Source organism: Crassostrea angulata, chromosome 5 (assembly GCF_025612915.1).
Source record: "Crassostrea angulata isolate pt1a10 chromosome 5, ASM2561291v2, whole genome shotgun sequence".
Taxonomy (NCBI): Eukaryota; Metazoa; Mollusca; class Bivalvia; order Ostreida; family Ostreidae; genus Magallana; species Magallana angulata.
In genome coordinates this window covers 6,319,173-6,338,362 of record NC_069115.1, presented here as the reverse complement: position 1 = coordinate 6,338,362, position 19,190 = coordinate 6,319,173, and the positions used below count along the sequence as shown (strand labels likewise).

The window sequence follows — 19,190 nt, the reverse complement described above, 5'->3', positions numbered from 1 at the left end:
TCGCTCTTTCGTGTACACAAATCGTTGCAAACAAATTTGTTTCTCTTCTAATATCAGCATTAAATGAGTGAAACAAAACAAACACAAATTTATATGCATATATAGTAGTCTATTTTTTTTCAGTTTCTAAATTCGTTTTCCAGTTTTATTCAAACAAAACATCATTTAAAAATTGCAAAAATGATACAAAAATAAGTAAAAGGAGTATTAAAATAAAACAGAATAACAGTAGCTTCAATATCACACAAAAACGTTAACAAAAAAAAAAAAACACACACAAAAAACTTATCAATGCAAAAAGGAAAGACGATCAGCGTCACATGTACATCAGACATTCTCTCTCAATCATTATTAAAGGTGCATGGGTATGGATTTCTTATTGCAAAAGAGTGTTGTAAGTAATTTTAATATGAGAATTTAATGAATTTGAGTTTTCCAGGGGGTGGTGGTCCGGACCCCCTTAACCCCTCTAGCGCTAGAGTTCGTTTACCAAAACTTTGTTGAACAACTCTTCTGCTAAAATATTTTAAAAGTGTGATTTCAGATAAACTGTTGTTTTTCTGTCCAAAATATTATGAATAAGTCGACCCCCCATCAAAAGTCTGCCACAGTAAATCACCCAATCACACGTGACCTCCACTTCAGCCTGGGGTTGACTTTCGATATGTTTGTTCTCTTGAAACATACAATGTCATATTTGGCTCGGATATAAAGGCGATTCCATAGATTTATAGAGGCTCAGCAAATCGTCATTGCTTGTCACCGATGAATCACGTCCTACGCTGATTAATATCTTGGATGGCCGTCACAAACCTCGATCGAATCTCTTTGGAGCTGTCCAAAAATGAAAATGCACAAACAGGCTTATCTATCTATCTATCTATCTATCTATCTATCTATCTATCTATCTATCTATCTATCTATCTATCTATCTATCTATCTATCTTTCTTTCTTTCTTTCTTTCTTTCTTTCTTTCTTTCTTTCTTTCTTTCTTTCTTTCTTTGAGACCTTGTAATTAACTAAGCAAAAGTATTGTTATATTTGAAAGTATTTCAGTTTGAATTAAACATTAATAATGAGGCCCGCGTACGAGATCTTTTCTTTCCTTAATGTCTTTGTCTACAGATTATTTAAACTGCATGGAAGATTTAAATCAAACTGGTATATGTACCTGGTACAGAAATTGTAGGCTCTGGGGGGTAGGTCGTCCAGGTAAGACTGAGTGACGCTCCACGTATACCTGTCCTGCATATCGTCGGTCTCCTCAGTGACTAGGATATCGTCAGCAGGAATGATGGACCGGAACAGGTCCGCCACCTGAGGCCCGGAACTTCCGGTCGATCCTGTGGCCCCGTCCCGGTCTTCTTTTGTATTCTAAAAATAGAAAATCTGAATGTTAGTTTTTTTTACAAAGAAAGGGTTTTAAAAATCGTGTGTTACTTAATCCTTATTGTTTCTATCAATAAAAAAATGTAGAGTAAAAAAAATACATGTGTGGATTAATCATGGCCCTCATTTTGATAGATTAAATGCTCGATGTTTCTCTCTCTCCACTCACCTGTTTGTATCTGCTTATGATAACAAGAGCTGACCGAAACACAAAAACTGAGGTAGCAATTTCACACGCATGCGCTTTTTTGCCGACAATGTCCCGGATGTTGCACCAATGCACTGCACTATAGGTACATAGTTCACCAACGTTCAATTGAATTTTCTACAAAGAATACGTGGAGGTGTTTATGATCTGTAACATCGATTCGATCAAAATGCTTTGAACAGGACGTTATTTATTTGAGCGAAAAACTATATTCATATACAAATTATCTTTCAACTGTATGGATTTAATTCTACAATAGACTTACAGAATGTCATAACTGCACTCCGTTCTTGATATTATCGACATAAAATGAATGGCATAAAAACTCATTGCTAGCAACCTAGCATAGATTTCATGTATCCTTTCCTTACTATGTGTAATAATTATCATTTCATAAAATAACAGATGGTACTGAAAACATGTAAGTTGGTAGACTCACGGGATGAGGCAGTAATCGTCTGATGGCGGACACCCACTCACACAGGTCGTCGTGATTCTCACACTGTCGGAATCAGAACAGGAAGCAGGATTAAAAAGGTACGTGTACGTAATCATCGACACACAAAATGAGGAGTATAAGTAAGGACAATTAGAAATTCTAAGATTTGCACACTCATTTTTGTTGGTCGTTGGCGAAATAAAAGACAATCCACATGTTTGTGATGCTATATTTCAAAAGATAATGTACTCAGTCCTCCAATAGTAGCAGTAAGCTAGGCCGACGAGCAGATTGGCCCCGAAACTGACCAGTTTCATAACTTGTACAAATAAATTTTTTAACTTAAATACCAAGAAACTTTGTATCGCATTGTAAATATGCATACGTAAATATGTCGAAACACTGACTAATAAAAAAAAGGGGTGGCGAGCGATTGCAGAACAGCTAACTGGTTAATCGCAATTCGTTCCGACCGATTAACCGGTTACTCGTAAATAATATTAAAATTTCTAATTATCATATGATAAAAATCATATTTAAGAAAATTATAAGTCACAGAATGTTCATTAGCCCTCTTTACATGCATTATTTGTGATGATAATTTTAAACAAAAAATTGTATTTAGATCAACGAATGTGCTGGTGGAATTATTGATACACATGTACATGTACATCAGAGTATACCATTTTAACAAGACCTTTGACTTTCGATAGGACGTAACTATCTAATTCTTGCATCAAAACAAGTTAACTGTCGCTGGTTTTTCAATGAAATATATATAAATTGCGTAATACAGAAAAAAAATTGTTGATTTCGTAGACCAGTGGCAGAGTGTCCAACAATGAAAAGGACAGTTAAGCTTACGTCACATTGCTGCTTGACACAACAACCCAAAGTCCAAGGTCTTGTTAAAATGGAGTTACTTTTCTTGTCAGAGGACCAATGCTCCTTAAAGCTGAATGATTCCGTACCTGGAGGTAGTATGTTCTACAGCACGTGTGGATCTCAAACACATTGTCACGGTCAAACTGGGACCTAGGTACAGCAAAACAACAAACGACTTCTATTAGAAGTAACTAGATTTTCTAAAGGCATCTAATGGGTAATAATATTGAATTTTCAAAGAGAAAATACGGTATAAGGAGATCGTTTTCTTGTCAGCATATTAAATAAGATTGCCAACAAATCGTATGAAAGTAAATTAATTTAATTCTTTGACGTTTTTCAGGTCTTTTAAGCCTTACGATGATATCTCTTGTACTCCGTTAACACTATTCTTTGGAATCACACCCAGCGCCTCTATGGACTATATATAAATGAAATGAAAAAAAAGTTGTAAAAATGTTATACTGAATACAGGGTTATTGTCGCCCTTTAACACTTGCAAACAGTTTCGCCCTATATTGAATTCGCCTAGACACAGTTGTGTATAAAGAAAGATAGTTTGGGACATTGGAATTCGCCCAAACTTAAATTCGCCCACTGACAACAATGGCGAAAGAGACGAAAATAAAACGGGGGCGAATATTTCCCTGTATACAGTAATTACTAAGTACTGTAAACAATTTATTCGGAACGACTTTATTTCGCGAACAACCGGAGATTAACTGGTTCACGGCGACTAATTATAGCGTGAAAAACATAGATTGGTAAATTGCTTTATCAGACATGCTCGCGAAGACGCGGTTCTCGCACACCTCGCAAAATTTAATCTCAAACTCGATGTTTACAGTATTAAAATTTCGCTTTCTCTTTTATAGGTGTAAAAATATATACTTGTTATACACCCGAAAAATGGAGCATGTTGTTTTGATCTTGTATGTTCTTTTTGTATATCCACTGTCTGTTAGACCATTAAAGTATTGTTCCGCAATTTAACCTTACTTGCATTTATGATTTTTAATATCTCTAGATCTCTTTGAAGAATATATCCTCGCCTGTACATTTAACAAATATTTTCGTCTTGTTCGATGCGTGAAAGTATGAATAAAAGAGGTCGGTTTCAAAAAGCATACCAAGTCTACTTTATTAGTTTTAACTGTTCAACTTGAATGTAAATATAATTAGTTTTGGTTAACATGCGAAGACATTGAATTACGAATCCTATAGCTACGGTATAACTTAAGATTTTGATAAAATACGACTTGATACGTGAAGCGGATAAGTAAATAAACAGACTTCGGAAAAAAAGTTATATCAAGATATAACAAAGACTAGGCACACTTTAGAAAACCTACCCCTGGTTAACAAGAACGAAAGACTTTTGTAGGTGTATCTAATGAACATAACAAATTTAATTAAATATATTTTATTCAATAAAATATATTGCATTGGAATATAACGGATTTGGTTTTCACGGGACATTTCCAACATCATATGCATAACAGGTTTGCCAATTACAGATCCCTACCTGTTCTGATGTGAAGTACATTATTCCGTCCTGATTCACAACAAAATATCGGGACAACCAATTCTTCCACTGACAAATACAAGGACAACACCAAGTTCATTATGCAATTATCACTTATTTCCTCCTTTTTTATTTCAAATAAAGTTGTTCCTTTTTAAAAGAAGGAAAATGCCCGATAATATTTAATTATTCATTTGAAACAGCTATTTTTTTTTATAATTATAGCTAGATTTTTACAGGCTTTGCAAAATCTAAACACGATATTTATTTACGGTTCTCGTGGTGTAGAACTATGAAGACACAGACGTGAGGTATAGTTTATGCAGAGTTGCGTACCTTTCCGCCTTGTTTGATACAATATCCAGACTTATAATGGTCCATAGATCCGGCGGACGTATAGAATATACTCTCACGTGCGTTTCTAAAGGTTGTTTTTCTTCGCTAAAAGAAATCAAAAGTAAAATAAACACAGGTCATAGCATACAATAATTTTTTTTTCATCAATATTCGTCTATGCAGCAACTGAAGGACAAATCCGTTGCATGTATCAGGAAAAAGGGATAGATTGTAACGATTTTATTTCTTCTTTAAAATGCATTGATACGAGCAGTTTCAAATTCATCATCTTCTATGGCTTTAAAACAAATCATACTTCAGTGTACTGTCTATAGTCCCTAATACTAGTAAGTGTTTTGATAAGTTGATTACCGATAGATCTTGGTACAGGTATGTAAGTATTAATTTTGTCATGTTGTGAATTTTGAATTTATCGCGTGGCAATAAATACAAAATTCACAACAATTGTCATTTTGTATTTACTACCACTCGGTAAATGCAAAATTCACAACATGACATATTGATAAGACAGAAAAGTTATGAAAAGTTCATAATAATATGGACGGTTGCTGACGCAGTGTGAAAAACAAATCATTGAAAAAAATTCTTTAAGTTCCAGATAATTCTGTGAGCGAAGTGACAGAGTATCAAATGACTTTGAATTGTTCCTACTGTTCTAGGTAAAAGACTCCTGATTCGTCTGACCCAGTCTTGTACTTCCGCTGAAAACTCGCACTGTAAAAAAAGAAAAAAACAACCTAGAGAGAGAGAGAGAGAGAGAGAGAGAGAGAGAGAGAGAGAGAGAGAATCTTTTTCTTTTTTAAAATAATATTTCTTTGAGAGAAAGAGGAGAGAGAGAGAGAGAGAGAGAGAGAGAGCGAGAGAGAGAGAGAGAGAGAGAGAATCTTTTACTTTTTTTTAATATTTCTTAGAGAGAAAGAGAATATATATATATATATATATATATATATATATATATGTATATATATATATATATATATATATATATATATATATATATATATATATATATATATATATATATGAGAGAGAGAGAGAGGGAGAGAGAGAGAGAAATGACTTGTATTTTCACCAAATAAACTATCGTGCAGAAATAGGAAAGTGAGAAATAGACTGAAATAGACTTAAGTTGGTTACGTCAATGTAATAGGTTCTATCCTCGGTGTAGAGCTCGAACATTCCGTAGACTCCGCCCGTGTGTTTATTTCTAGATGTACGAATACATTACATTACAAGGAGTATTTAATAGCTATAAATATTCTGGTTATATACTACATAATGTTAGGATTAAATACAGGAATTGAATGATGCATATAGTGACATGCATATCAACAGTCAAAATATAATACAAACACTTCTGTGCTCGCGTGAAAATAGCCTAAAACTAAACAATTAAGAAATACCCCCCCCCCCCCCCACACACTAAAAAAAAGAGAAAAAAATTCCCATGCACAGTGGCCTAAAGAAATAAAATGAATATCAGCTATTTTATAAATACTTTCCTTATCACATATTATCCGGCATACAAGACAACACTTACGTAACAAGTGTTATGTCTACAATAGATGTAGTAATTCAGTCTATAAATCTCAAAATATACAAATATCTTATAATTTCCTTACGCAAGCAAGGAAATATTCAACATTTTTACAGCTTTTATCAGGACTCAATAACTTAAGGTGAAAATAAAAAGGTTATTTCTATTCCCGTCAAGATTATGTATTTCCCTCTTGTTATTTTTAACAATGTAAAAACATCAACATGTGAAATCTACTTCCTTGTTTCATTTTCCTTACTTATGTAGTCCTGTTTTCCTATACAACAATGCGTCTCAATTGCTTATATGATTATTATGTAATTACATTTTTTATATTAAATGACAGACAAGTGTACATCTGTTTATTTTTAAAAATAAAATGCTTTCTTTAGTGATTTATACGGGTATGACCGTAGCCACATTCATGATTATTTCATGCAGTCCGTGATTTTTCGGTAACCTGGTTGAAACTGGATCGTGTAGATTTCAACCCTGTCATGCAGTTTCTATAAAGCTATGAATCACAATCGGTTTCTTAATTAAGTAATATAGGAGTAAATACTAGGTGTATGTAGATACATGTATTTGTTAATAGCAAGGACCTAGCAAGTTGTTCAAACTTGAATTCGCACCAATATCATAGGATATATGTTCAACCAATATTAATTAAATGAAGCACATTATGGATGATGAATGTTAAGTAGAAAATACATATTGCTATACTAAACGCATAGCACAGAAACTTCTGATAATAGTACCCAATGCTGTATAATCTAATCCTATACTTAGTATCACACTTGTTTAACATAATACAATTTTGTAGTAAGTATTATATTTATTTCTATATTAATATTTATGAGACCCACTTTTGCTATATATGCTTATTTTGTTATTCGAACCGATTAAGCCAACAAACGCGTATTAATTTCGACCCCGACTACTGTCTAAAATTCCATTTTAAAAAACGATGATACATTGAATAATATAGTTTCAATCTTAGGAAATATCTATGATATTTTCTCCGACCCTGACTCCCGAGTATAGTGTAAAATTCGATTTTGAAAAACAGTGATATATTAAATAATACTATTTTAATCAAAGGAAGTATCTATAATTTTTTTATACATGATACATAGTAACTTCAGATTCAGTGTACTTACACATGGCTTGATTTAACGTGTTGCATCTCGTTTCTTGGAATAAAACGCAGAGGTTCCGTTGCCTGTGTCAAAGTAACAGTCACATGTATAATGTATTGGTTTCTGATAAACGATTGCTTTTGTTACACATGTAATCAAAATTTTCGTTACAAATGTTCTTTATACTAAAAAAGAACCCACACACGCACACAAAAAGATTAAATAAAAATTCAAAGATCGGTTTATTGTAAAAACCGAAAGGTTTATTTACGATATTTGATGTCTGCTTATACATTTCTTTATCAATAATAATTTGGAAAAATAATGTGGCTTTTATTTAAACAACAAAATGCTTTCTTTGGTGGTTCATTCGGGATATGAAGGTAGCGACATTGTAGAAAAAATACATAACCCGCTACCGCGGGTTATGTAAATTTTTTCTGCAATGATTGCTACCTTCACAACCCGCATGAATTATCAAAGAAAGCATTTTATTGTATATATTAACATCTTTATTTTAACTAATTAATAAATTGATTATGAAAAGTCAAATTCAAAGTAAAAGTAAAATTCACTAAATTAATGTTAACGTAAAAAGTACGTTAGCTAAAAGAAACAGCCAAAGTGTCCCCTGTGAGACATTGGGTCTGACATCTTAAGTATGATGTCAGTATCTTAAGTATCTTCAGCACTTACCTCCTCCGACGTAAAATAGAACAGTCCGTATTCATTCAAAACAAAATATCTTCTTTTCCAGCTTTTCATCTGAAACAAAATATGATAAATACCACTGCATTTTTATTGCTCTTAAATGAAAAGCTATAAATCTAAAATTATAGCTATAATTTTAAAATTATATAAAAGTTATTTGTTTGAATAATATACCTGTAGCCTTTTCAGCTACCGATATATAAAACTTTAAAAACTTGATTCTTTTATACAATACAACCTTTTCCAATTACTTGTACTTAAAAACTGTATTACAATTTACAGGAATAGCGCTTTCTTAAAATACCCACCCCCCTTCCGTTCACGCAGTATGGATACTGCGATAGTATATACCGATCCTAGGAGGATCTTCCTATAGGATCGGTATGTACTATCGACACATTGTGTAGGAGGATCTTCCTATAGGATCGGTATGTACTATCGACACATTGTGTAGGAGGATCTTCCTATAGGATATCGGTATGTACTATCGACACATTGTGTAGGAGAATCTTCCTATAGGATCGGTATGTACTATCGACACATTGTGTAGGAGGATCTTCCTATAGGATCGGTATGTACTATCGACACATTGTGTAGGAGAATCTTCCTATAGGATCGGTATGTACTATTGACACATTATGTAGGAGAATCTTCCTATAGGATCGGTATGTACTATCGACACATTGTGTAGACAGTAAACTTATACTGTCATATATATATATATTTGTCATATCTGCATTTTCTATACAACCTTTCTTCCACTCTTACACAGTATCTGGCTATAATGACAGGCACATCATCGACAAAGTTTATAAACAGTAACACAACGCTATCTTTGATACAACCTTTCTCCCTCTTTCATACAGTTTCACGCTTTAATGGCAGGTCTATCGTCGTTCTATCGTCGATGGAGTTTGTATACAATGAACATGTTTATGATTGTTTATGATTGTACTTTCTTTACAATCTATCCCTTCCAACATATTTTAATTTTTACAATAAATAGGCCTATAAGCATTTTAGATAGGACGTTCTCAGTAGTCATAAATACACATTTTATTGTTTACAATTGAAATGTTACAGGGACAGCAATATCTCGCTCTGATGAACGATGCAATGTATATTATCTCACTGTGAAGTGTTTTCTTTACATTAACAGATTATTCCGCTTTGACTACCGTCAAATTATATCGGTAGAGTTTGTAAATGGTGAACTTATTGGTGAAGTTATATCCTGTAGTATGTATACAACCTCCCCTACCCCCCCCCCCCCCCTTCTTTCACACAGTATCCCGCTTTGATGACCGGTATATTACATGTATATCGGTAGGTTTAATACACAATAAACAAAGTTATATCTGTAGTATACAACCTTTCCCCTTTCTTTCACACAGTATCCCGCTTTGATGACCGGTATATTATATTGGTATGAACAAAGTTTTATCTGTAGTATGCATACAACCTTTCCCCCTTCTTTCACACAGTATCCCGCTTTGATGACCGGTATATTGTCAGCAGAGTGTTGACGGTCAGGCCTCTCCGTCCACAGATCCCGAACTTCTAGATCCTGAAATAGAAAACAACCCCGAACATATTGTTAAAAAGAGCAAGTTCATTTAGGATAATTTCCTTTTAAAAAAAGGCGAAAAGAAAGTTTTGATTGCATGTTACATTAAAACTGTAAAGGTTTACCACTGTAAAGGTTTACCACTGTAAAGGTTTACCACTGGTAATTTCTGTTTTATTAAAATAATCAATTATGGCGCACTGTTTCGTCCGTTATATCTCTATAGGAACCTAACACCATTATTAAAATTGTCTCTCTCAACTATTAGAATATTGATAATGAGCTTTAATTATGGATTTTGACTAATGACCTGTGCAGACAGCGATCTGAAGGACTCGCCAAACTCGGCACTCAGTTTCTGCATTTCATTGATGTGGTTGGCCACGCATTGCATTACGTCACAGGCTTCTATAAATAGCAACAAAAAAGTCAGTTGTAACCGTGAAGTTGCGCGTGGGAAAGTTTATGTTTTACATTCTATTTGTCAAAAAATTCCTTTTGTTAATTGATTCATACTTTATAAACAAGAAAGTCTTCCTTATTTGAATTACCGACAACTAATAGAAGAGGGAACTTGGAACTAAAATTAACATATCATAATTCTATTTGATCTAAGAGACAGCATGATTTCTGTTGAGATACATTCATCTGTAACAGTCGTAACAGGAATATGTTCACAGCGTTGTACATCCCACTGAGCCGCACATCTGTACACCTATTTCTATTGGTAACAGAGAGTGACGTTTACGACTTTTACATGATACATTTTCTCACTACAAATATGGCGGTGCTCTTCCGAGTTCTCTAGAGTCAAACCCGCCATTTGACGAAGGAACAGCGGGTATTTCAGTATCCGCTGTATCGGTTGGATGATGAACGACTCCAGGCTGTTACAGTGTTCCTTCGTCTCGTTCTTACTCTCCAGGAAGTGACGTAACGGTTCATTCTCGCCTATTGGAGATAGAAAACCGCAAAAACGAGTTTTATAAGTCAAACATTCGCCCCTACAATATTAATTTACTTTATTTCATAAAATGATATTTCGAAAGCAGTTAAAGAGAATATAAAGATTTAAATGAAACTCTAAATTGCTCATGCATTGCAGAACCGATAGACAAAAGAGATTGTAGTTTTTAAAGTGTCAATCATCTGCTTCCGGAGCCTTAAGAGTTAGACAAGTTTTCGAGGAACTTCAAAATATCTCCTTATCTAAAGGGAAAATGTGGCTGGCCGGGATCAATATGTAGTGCGCATAAGAGGTATAGGGCCCGAAGGCTGGCGTGCCGTAAATACATGCTATTCGGTATGGAACAGCTCTGTATATATTGAAGTGAACGTTTCGATAAAATCTTTGCGGAAGTAAGAAATATGAAAAAAATGCAACCGATTTTAGAAACTAAATATTATGATTGTTTTCTATCAAACATTTCCACCACACTTTTCTTTCATTTGATTTAACTCCAGTGTTGTTTTTAAACCTGAATCTACCAGCAATATAGATACAGACATACATGTATAAAATTTGCAATTAAAAACACATCCTTTTTAGAGGGCCAAATGGTCGTGGCTATATTAATTTCTTAAGAGGAAGGGTTCTTTACATAAATATAGGTAACATAGGTAACATTTCAATTTTAAATTTATAAAATATGAAATGTTTCTATACTGAATGAAAATTTATGGCCGAAAAAAACATTTTTTTTTAAAAATCAAAACAAATTTGTTGGCCGCCCACCCTCCTTAAGGTATAAGTTTACTCGGAATGAAAAAAAATCCACTGATGATAATGAAAAACCATCTATTGGGTGTTAAAGACCTATCATGGTAGCGCTATTTTTCACGTTCAAAAAAGTAGGTCAATGACCTACTTTTTGAGTTAATGGCCATTGAATATTTTTTTAAAAATTTAGAAAGATCCCGAAACATTTTACACTATGATTGAAATTTTCTTGATTGTAAAAAAACAACCAAAAAACTGAATGATGATAATCCTAAATTTTTTATAGCATTTAACTAGGTATATTGACATTACTCTGCAGGCATAAACGTTATATGAGGTCAATGATCAAAATTTTGCGATATATGGTGTCTTTTATCGTTTTTAAGCATTTTTCAATATTTTTGTAGTGTGTGCCATTCGAATATCTAAACGAAAAAGTGAGATAAAACCAACAGAAAATAAGCAAAATTCTGTTGACAAAGAAATAAAATCTAAACTTCGAATATTACAGTACGACCAAAAATATTTCAGTGAAAAAGAAAATATGAAAATTTTAGTCCGAATTTCCACTGTTTTGCTAAAAGTCCAACTTTTTGGGACTAATTCCATGCTTTAGTAAAAATATCGAATGGGTTGTCAATGATGATTCATTTCAAAAATAATTTTAGTGTTTAGAACAAATTTTACTTATGACATTGATCTTTATAACAATTCAAATTTGAGAATTAACTCAAACTCTGAGTAAACACCGTCCTTGAAGATCCATAGTTTGTACCGGTTACGTGTCGGAAAAACCCAAAACATCCAGGAAATTTTACTATCGACAGAGATCTTGATGAAAAGCCAGATATAAAAGGGAGAAAACAAGGAAGAGATGAGTGATAAAATATTTGTGTGTACCAGAGTTAAGGATATCCTGCACTCTACTGTATAGTGCGCAGAAGGAACTGTAGATTTTGAACTGGTCCGCAGAAAACAGAAAAACGTCTCCGACGGCTAATACTGTGTTCTGGATTAAGAAAAGAAAGAAGAACGTTACAGAATGTTTTTAGTAATAATCAATGAAACTAACACTGTAAAATATTTCAGTGTTTTTCAATTAAGAAATAAAGTACGAGTGTTCGTGAATTTTGCAGAATAACCTCCGAGGTCGAGAAATGTTATTTTGAAATATAAAAGCCGAGGCGATAGCCGAGGCTTTAATATTTCAAACAACATTTCGAGACCGTCTATGGGCAATGGTACTCAGGTGACCGTTAAGGCCTATTTGCCTCTTGTGTTTCATCTAATAGGAAAAAAGAAGCTTCTTTTTTTTAAAGATACATGTACATACTTAATAGACACGCATCTGTCAAACACGTGTTGGTGTAAGCAATGTAAAGGCGGGAAACAGATACATGGTGTATATATACAACATGTAAAGATAGATAACGTTTAACTTTTTGATAAGTCTTATTTAGAGTTCGGGTTTCAGTGAAGTCCGGGACTAGGCCCTCCGCCGCATGATATATTTCATGTCTTATAAAAGGTCATTACAAAGACGCTAAAATATGTTGACGTCACTTGTGAGACTATGACGTCATGTCCCCAAGATTCCACCCAAGAGAATATCAGTTTAGAATAGACTAAAAAAACAATTGACTAATACTAATCGTAAATGTAGCCCAACTTATCGCATTGTTTGCTACAATCAATATCACCTTATAGCTTTGTTTGCTACAATCAGTATTAACTTAAAGCATTGTTTGCTACAATCAGTTTCAACTTATAGCATTGTATCTACAATCAGTATCAACTTATAGCATTGTTTTACTACAATCGAAAGCAACTTATAGCATTGTTTTACTACAATCGGAACGAACTTAGAGCATTGTTTACTACAATTGGTATCAACTTATAGCATTGTTTACTACAATCAGTATCATCTTATAGCATTGTTTGCTAAAATCGGTATCAACTTATAGCATTGTTTGCTACAATCAGTATCATCTTATAGCATTGTTTGCTAAAATCGGTATCAACTTATAGCATTGTTTGCTAAAATCAGTATCATCTTATAGCATTGTTTGCTAAAATCGGTATCAACTTATAGCATTGTTTGCTACAATTGGTATCAACTTATAGCATTGTTTTGCTACAATCGGTATCAACTTATAGTATTATTTGCTTCAATTAGTATCAACTTATAGTATTGTTTTGCTACAATCGGTATCAACTTATAGCATTGTTTGCTACAATCGGTAAAATCTTATAGCATTGTTTGCTAAAATCGGTATCATCTTATGGCATTGTTTGCTACAATCAGTTTCAACTTATAGCATTGTATCTACAATTGGTATCAATTTATAGCATTGTTTACTACAATTGATATCAACTTATAGCATTGTTTACTACAATCAGTATCAACTTTTTGTTTTGCTACAATCGGTATCAACTTATAGCATTGTTTTGATACAATCGGTATCAACAAATAGCATTGTTTGCTACAATCGGTATCAACTAATAGCATTGTTTTACTACAATCGGTATCAACTTTTAGCATTGTTTTGCTACAATCGTATCAACTTATAGCATTGTTTTGCTACAATCGGTATCAACTTATAGCATTGTTTGCTACAATCAGTATTTACTTAAAGCATTGTTTGCTACAATCAGTTTCAACTTATAGCATTGTTTGCTACAATCAGTATCAACTTATTGCATTGTTTTACTACAATTGAAAGCAACTTAAAGCATTGTTTTACTACAACTGGTATGAACTTAGAGCACTGTTTACTACAATTGGTATCAACTTATAGCATTGCTTACTACAATCAGTATCAACTTATAGCATTGTTTAGCTTCAATCGGTATCAACTTATTTCATTGTTTGCTACAATCGGTATCATCTTAAAGCATTGTTTGCTACAATCGGTATCAACTTATAGCATTGTTTGCTACAATCGTTATGAACTTTGAGCATTGTTTACTACAATTGATATCAATTTATAGCATTGTTTACTACAATCAGTATCAACTTATTGTTTTGCTACAATCGGTATCAACTTATAGCATTGCTTACTACAATTGGTATCAACTTATAGCATTGTTTTGCTTCAATCGGTATCAACTTATAGCATTGTTTTGCTTCAATCGGTATCAACTTATAGCATTGTTTGCTACAATCGGTATCAACTTATAGCATTGTTTGCTACAATCGGTATCAACTTAAAGCATTGTTTGCTACAATCGGTATCAACTAATAGAATTGTTTTACTACAATCGGTATCAACTTATAGCATTGTTTGCTACAATCGGTATTAATTTATAGCATTGTTTGCTACAATCGGTATCAACTTATAGCATTGTATTACTACAATCGGTATCAACTTATAGCATTGTTTTATTACAATCGGTACCGGTGAGTTATTCAGTTTTTTGTAATGTGACCTTAAAACAAAGGGCATCCATTTTAGGAGAATGATTGCAATTTTGTTGTTTAGATCAATCGAATTTTGAAACTCGACATCAGTAGTGTTTATTTTCAAAACAAGTCAGTATCTATAAATGGCTTGTAGTTTACTAGTATATGAACAACAGCACAAATCAGGAACGGTCAAGGTTTGGACTCACCCTGACGAGATCCTCCCTTTCTGATGAAAACACTTTACTGTGCTCCTCAATCACTCTCTCCAGTCTTTTTAAGAACGACCTTTGAACTTTGAGGATCTCCCGAAGACTCTCTGAGAGCTGTGTGATCTCCAAGGTCGTTAAGAAGGTCACGGTGGACAACGGGTCAAGGTAACGACTAGATAGGACCTCAAGGTTCTTGGAATATATAACAAACAAACACGTTTTTTTCTTAATCTCTTAATCTATTTTATCATTTTTTTTTTCAAGATTATAAATGATGTCTTATCTTCAAATTCATAAATGATTTCTGTTTTATTTCTTTTGCTCAAATTCATAAATTATCTCTCGTATTCAAAGCCAAAGATTATGTACATTGTCTTCAACATCTTAATATATATGTTGTTGTCAAATTATGATTTTTTTTGCATGCATCGAACATATTCATGACAGAATTCCATTAATGAGAATTGGTATGAATAACAAGACAAACATCAATTATTTCTTGCCTTGAAAATTATATAATTTTAAAAAAGTTACATAATGTATACATACAAAATGCTTTTAACACTGTGCCGGATAATTATGCCAGTGCCAAGGTGGCATTTTTGCACCGCTTAAGCTGCATATATCGAAAAATTCAAATATGCCATATAATAGACCATTGCTTAAAGAGTTAACAACCACCTTTGTTATCAGTGTATCTCACCTGTCAGGTAAGATATTTACCTTTCAAAAATAAATTCCTATAGGAAAATAATTTTTTCCATAGGAAAATCGATATTCCTATAGGTAATTTGAAATTTCCTATCGGAATAGAAGAACTTCCTATAGGAATTTCAATTCCAATAGGATTTGATAAAATCCGATAGGAAAACTTAATATCCTATAGGAAAACTACATGTCTGAATCAAATTCCTACAGTAATTACCATTCTCCTATAGGAAATATAATTCCTACAGGACTTTTGAAAAATCCTATAGGATTGTCAATATTTCCTGTAGGAGAGTCAATTCTCCTATTGGAATTATCATTTTCCGATGGGATATTAATCTTTAAAGGTAAATATCTCACCTGTCAGATAAAACACACTAAAAAACAAAAGTGGTTATATACTCTCTAGACAATGGTCTATCATTTGGTATACATGGATTTTTCCGAAACTGCATCTTAAGTGGTCGCAAAAATGCCACCTTGGCACTGGCATAATTATCCGGCACAGTGTTTTTTGCTCTTTACATGGGATTCAATTACTGCAGTTTTAAGATCTTGATCCGCACTACACCAAATTTGTTTTATGGATCGTTAGAGTATCATTTCGGAAGCATTTATTCACATCAATTTTTATACTCTACAGTGCGTTACTTGCAACCAAAATAGATTTTCTACTTTTTCGTTACAACCACAAAAAAATAGTATAAAAAATTTAGTGCATACATCCTTCTTTAAACAATGCAATCTTGCTACAGAAATGATACTATAACGATCCATAGAATAACATTTTGGTGTAGCATTCCACCTTAATCGTTCAATTAAAATGATTATCCTGCATATTAAACTCTGCAAAGATTAAAAGATAATCTTACCTTGACATAAGTCTTTTCTGTGTCTATAATTTCCGAGAGTAATTTTCTGAAATTTCGGGTGTTTGAATTGTCCGCCATCTTGAGTTTGAATATAATTTTATATCTGCTTTTAAAATCAAAACTGATTAGTATTTCATTAATTCGGGTTTTATAATCAACAGAAGTATTAAGCAAAGATTAAAAAAAAAATTTCCGCAGAGATAAACATTTCCATGGCAAACGCAATTGCTAACATTTAACAACATTGTACATTAGACTGGCTATGATATAAACTAATGTCTGTTTAAGAGGGTTGGATGGCCGTGGCAATATTTAGACCATATTAATCTCCTAAGAAGAAGATCTCTATTTAAAGATATGAAAATTACTTTAATTATTTTTTAGTTTAGATATTTAGTTTTTTTCTTTACCAAATAATAGTATATGGCTATATGGTATATACATAATTTTCAGCAATAATACGAATATATGTATTAGAATATTGCCATATTTATGTGATTTTCATTTCCTTTCATTAATATGCAAACCCTGTTTGCACCCCAACAATATGGCATTTGAAATATTGAACTGTAAATGCAAAATAGATTCAAAAACACTGATAAATGTAAATATTCACACATCAAAACAAACAAGTGTTATTTAAAGGACCGCCCATTTAACCGAGATCTGCCGAGCCATGAACTAGCGGCTACATTAGCTTCTTTGATATAGGCTGACTGTAACTAAGATAAAACACCTTAAAATGCTTTCACGGGATTACAATCTGCATTTAACAATTAACATTAGCATGTAAATTTTAAAAGAAACTTTGTAAGAAAATAATGCCGTCATATTTTAAGCAATAACGATAAACTCTCACTTCTGTGCTTTTGACACTGATGAGGAAGTTTAAAAGTTGAAGTATTATAAAGAACTGACAAAAATAAATAAAACACACAAACACACTCACACACAAGGGCTGCAAAAAATTATGGTGTCGAGAACATCGTGTTTAATCAAATCAAAACTTAATGACATTCCCCTAGAAAACGGAAGTTCAAAAATGAAACCCCCACAGACTCATCAAAATTGATATACAAAACTAGAGTAGGTCGGTGGCTCATTGGACTTCACCTGTATTGTTTTCCAGATAAAGGATCCCCAGATTATGTCATATTTATCGATCAAAGTTAGTACACATTAGTGATTATCGATCAAAGTTAGTACACATTAGTGATTATCGATCAAAGTTAGTACACATTAGTGATAGGCTTACTGGTACGTCAAATGTTTCAAAGTATATGTCAAAATATCGATATAAAAACTTGGACTAAATATATCATTGTAAATATATATTATATATGTATTGAGTCTGTTGACCTATTAGACGGTATATTTTCATTAGAATTAAATATCAGTTGTAACTTTGATCCTTGGGGAGAGGACTATAATAGGCACAGCCTGATGTCCAATCCTATTATTATCAAATTGAATGTACCTGAACCCGACGATAATGGTATGTTTGTTTTGATGAGAGAGAGAGAGAGAGAGAGAGAGAGAGAGAGAGAGAGAGAGAGAGTTTTAAAAATCCACTTTAAAGTATTTTGTATAATTACTATAATATGACAAATACAGTTTAGTATACGAGACCGACTTACCGTGTACGGTGGGGTGTAGCCTTTGCACCCGCTAGGGTCGATATCACTTGTACATATACTATCACTTTTTATTTCGACTGGTCGTGAAAACCACAGCGATAAAACAAGACCGAGTGTGTTCTTTCTAAGGCAGGATATTTCCTCATCTAGATTTTCCTGTCGCGATTAAATGTATATATCATTTACATATATAGACACAGGTGCTGAGGAAGATTTAGTAAGTGGGAACGAGGAAGAAGAACAAATTGTTTATTCGTTTTCGTCACCCGATCTAGAGCGGTTTATTTTATGAATGTAAAAAGAAACTTGATAGTTGGTATCTTACATACCACTTTAATGATGACATTGTTTATTATTTACATACCTTATATTCTTACGCCCAATTTTTTTGTTACACTGTCTGATTTTTTTTCAGGTCAACAGCAGTATTGTGACTGTCAGATTGCCATGTGAAAAAAGTTACAAAGTTTTCATGAATTACAAAGAACATACAATCAGTTTCAAATAGATGAAAATAATTATCTTTCAAAATACTGACTTAACTTCCTTGATAGACCGCTCAAAAGGGAAACTAATCATGCAAAGTTAGTAATTTGTATGTTAGTTCCGTAAGTTAAAGGAAACAGAGTGTGGGTAAATGGCAGTATTGAATGATGAGCTTAATTGTATTGTGGTGACACACACACACACACACACACACACACACACACACACACACACACACACACCTTACAACATTTTGTAAGTTGTGATTATTAGTTATCCAGGCTCCAGGATCATAAAGCAATTATAGACTTAGTCAAAAGTTGTATAGTCTTATTGTCTCTTGATGGGAGACAGTGACTAAATTCAAATGCTATTAAAAGTGTCTTGATATAAA

General features: G+C 33.1%; 1 protein-coding gene across 3 annotated transcripts; it reads right to left on the bottom strand.

The window, feature by feature from the left end:
* Positions 1-76: 76 nt before the first annotated feature.
* On the bottom strand, positions 77-18,769 carry LOC128185737 (protein still life, isoforms C/SIF type 2-like). 3 transcript variants are annotated; one of them, XM_052855380.1, is made up of 20 exons: positions 18,675-18,769; positions 18,311-18,466; positions 16,674-16,779; positions 15,091-15,285; positions 12,379-12,487; positions 10,533-10,709; positions 10,069-10,166; positions 9,654-9,758; positions 8,177-8,245; positions 7,502-7,563; positions 5,942-6,011; positions 5,456-5,518; positions 4,784-4,888; positions 4,448-4,516; positions 3,282-3,343; positions 3,009-3,072; positions 2,038-2,100; positions 1,560-1,715; positions 1,173-1,375; positions 77-834 (listed from the first exon to the last, which is right to left on the bottom strand). In XM_052855380.1, the coding sequence occupies exons 3-20, from the start codon at positions 16,749-16,751 to the stop codon at positions 771-773; spliced, it is 1,812 nt and encodes a 603-aa protein (XP_052711340.1). In that variant the 5' UTR covers positions 16,752-16,779; positions 18,311-18,466; positions 18,675-18,769; the 3' UTR covers positions 77-770. The 3 variants fall into 3 exon arrangements, with proteins under 3 accessions (XP_052711340.1, XP_052711338.1, XP_052711339.1); XM_052855378.1 differs by having other exon boundaries at positions 78-834; positions 16,674-16,776; positions 18,675-18,692; XM_052855379.1 differs by lacking the exon at positions 18,675-18,769 and having other exon boundaries at positions 78-834; positions 16,674-16,776; positions 18,311-18,468.
* Between the last annotated feature and the right edge of the window lie 421 nt (positions 18,770-19,190).

What these genes read in the sequence shown, in the direction of transcription:
- LOC128185737 (XM_052855380.1), bottom strand. Translation starts at nt 16,751, where the DNA reads ATGGCGGACAATTCAAACACCCGAAATTTCAGAAAATTACTCTCGGAA. An exon ending in GCAGGATATCCTTAACTCTG is followed by an intron (nt 10,710 to 12,378) that starts GTACACACAAAT and finishes TATCTCCAATAG; the next exon opens with GCGAGAATGAACCGTTACGT. An exon ending in GTATCAAACAAGGCGGAAAG is followed by an intron (nt 4,517 to 4,783) that starts GTACGCAACTCT and finishes TGTATTTGTCAG; the next exon opens with TGGAAGAATTGGTTGTCCCG.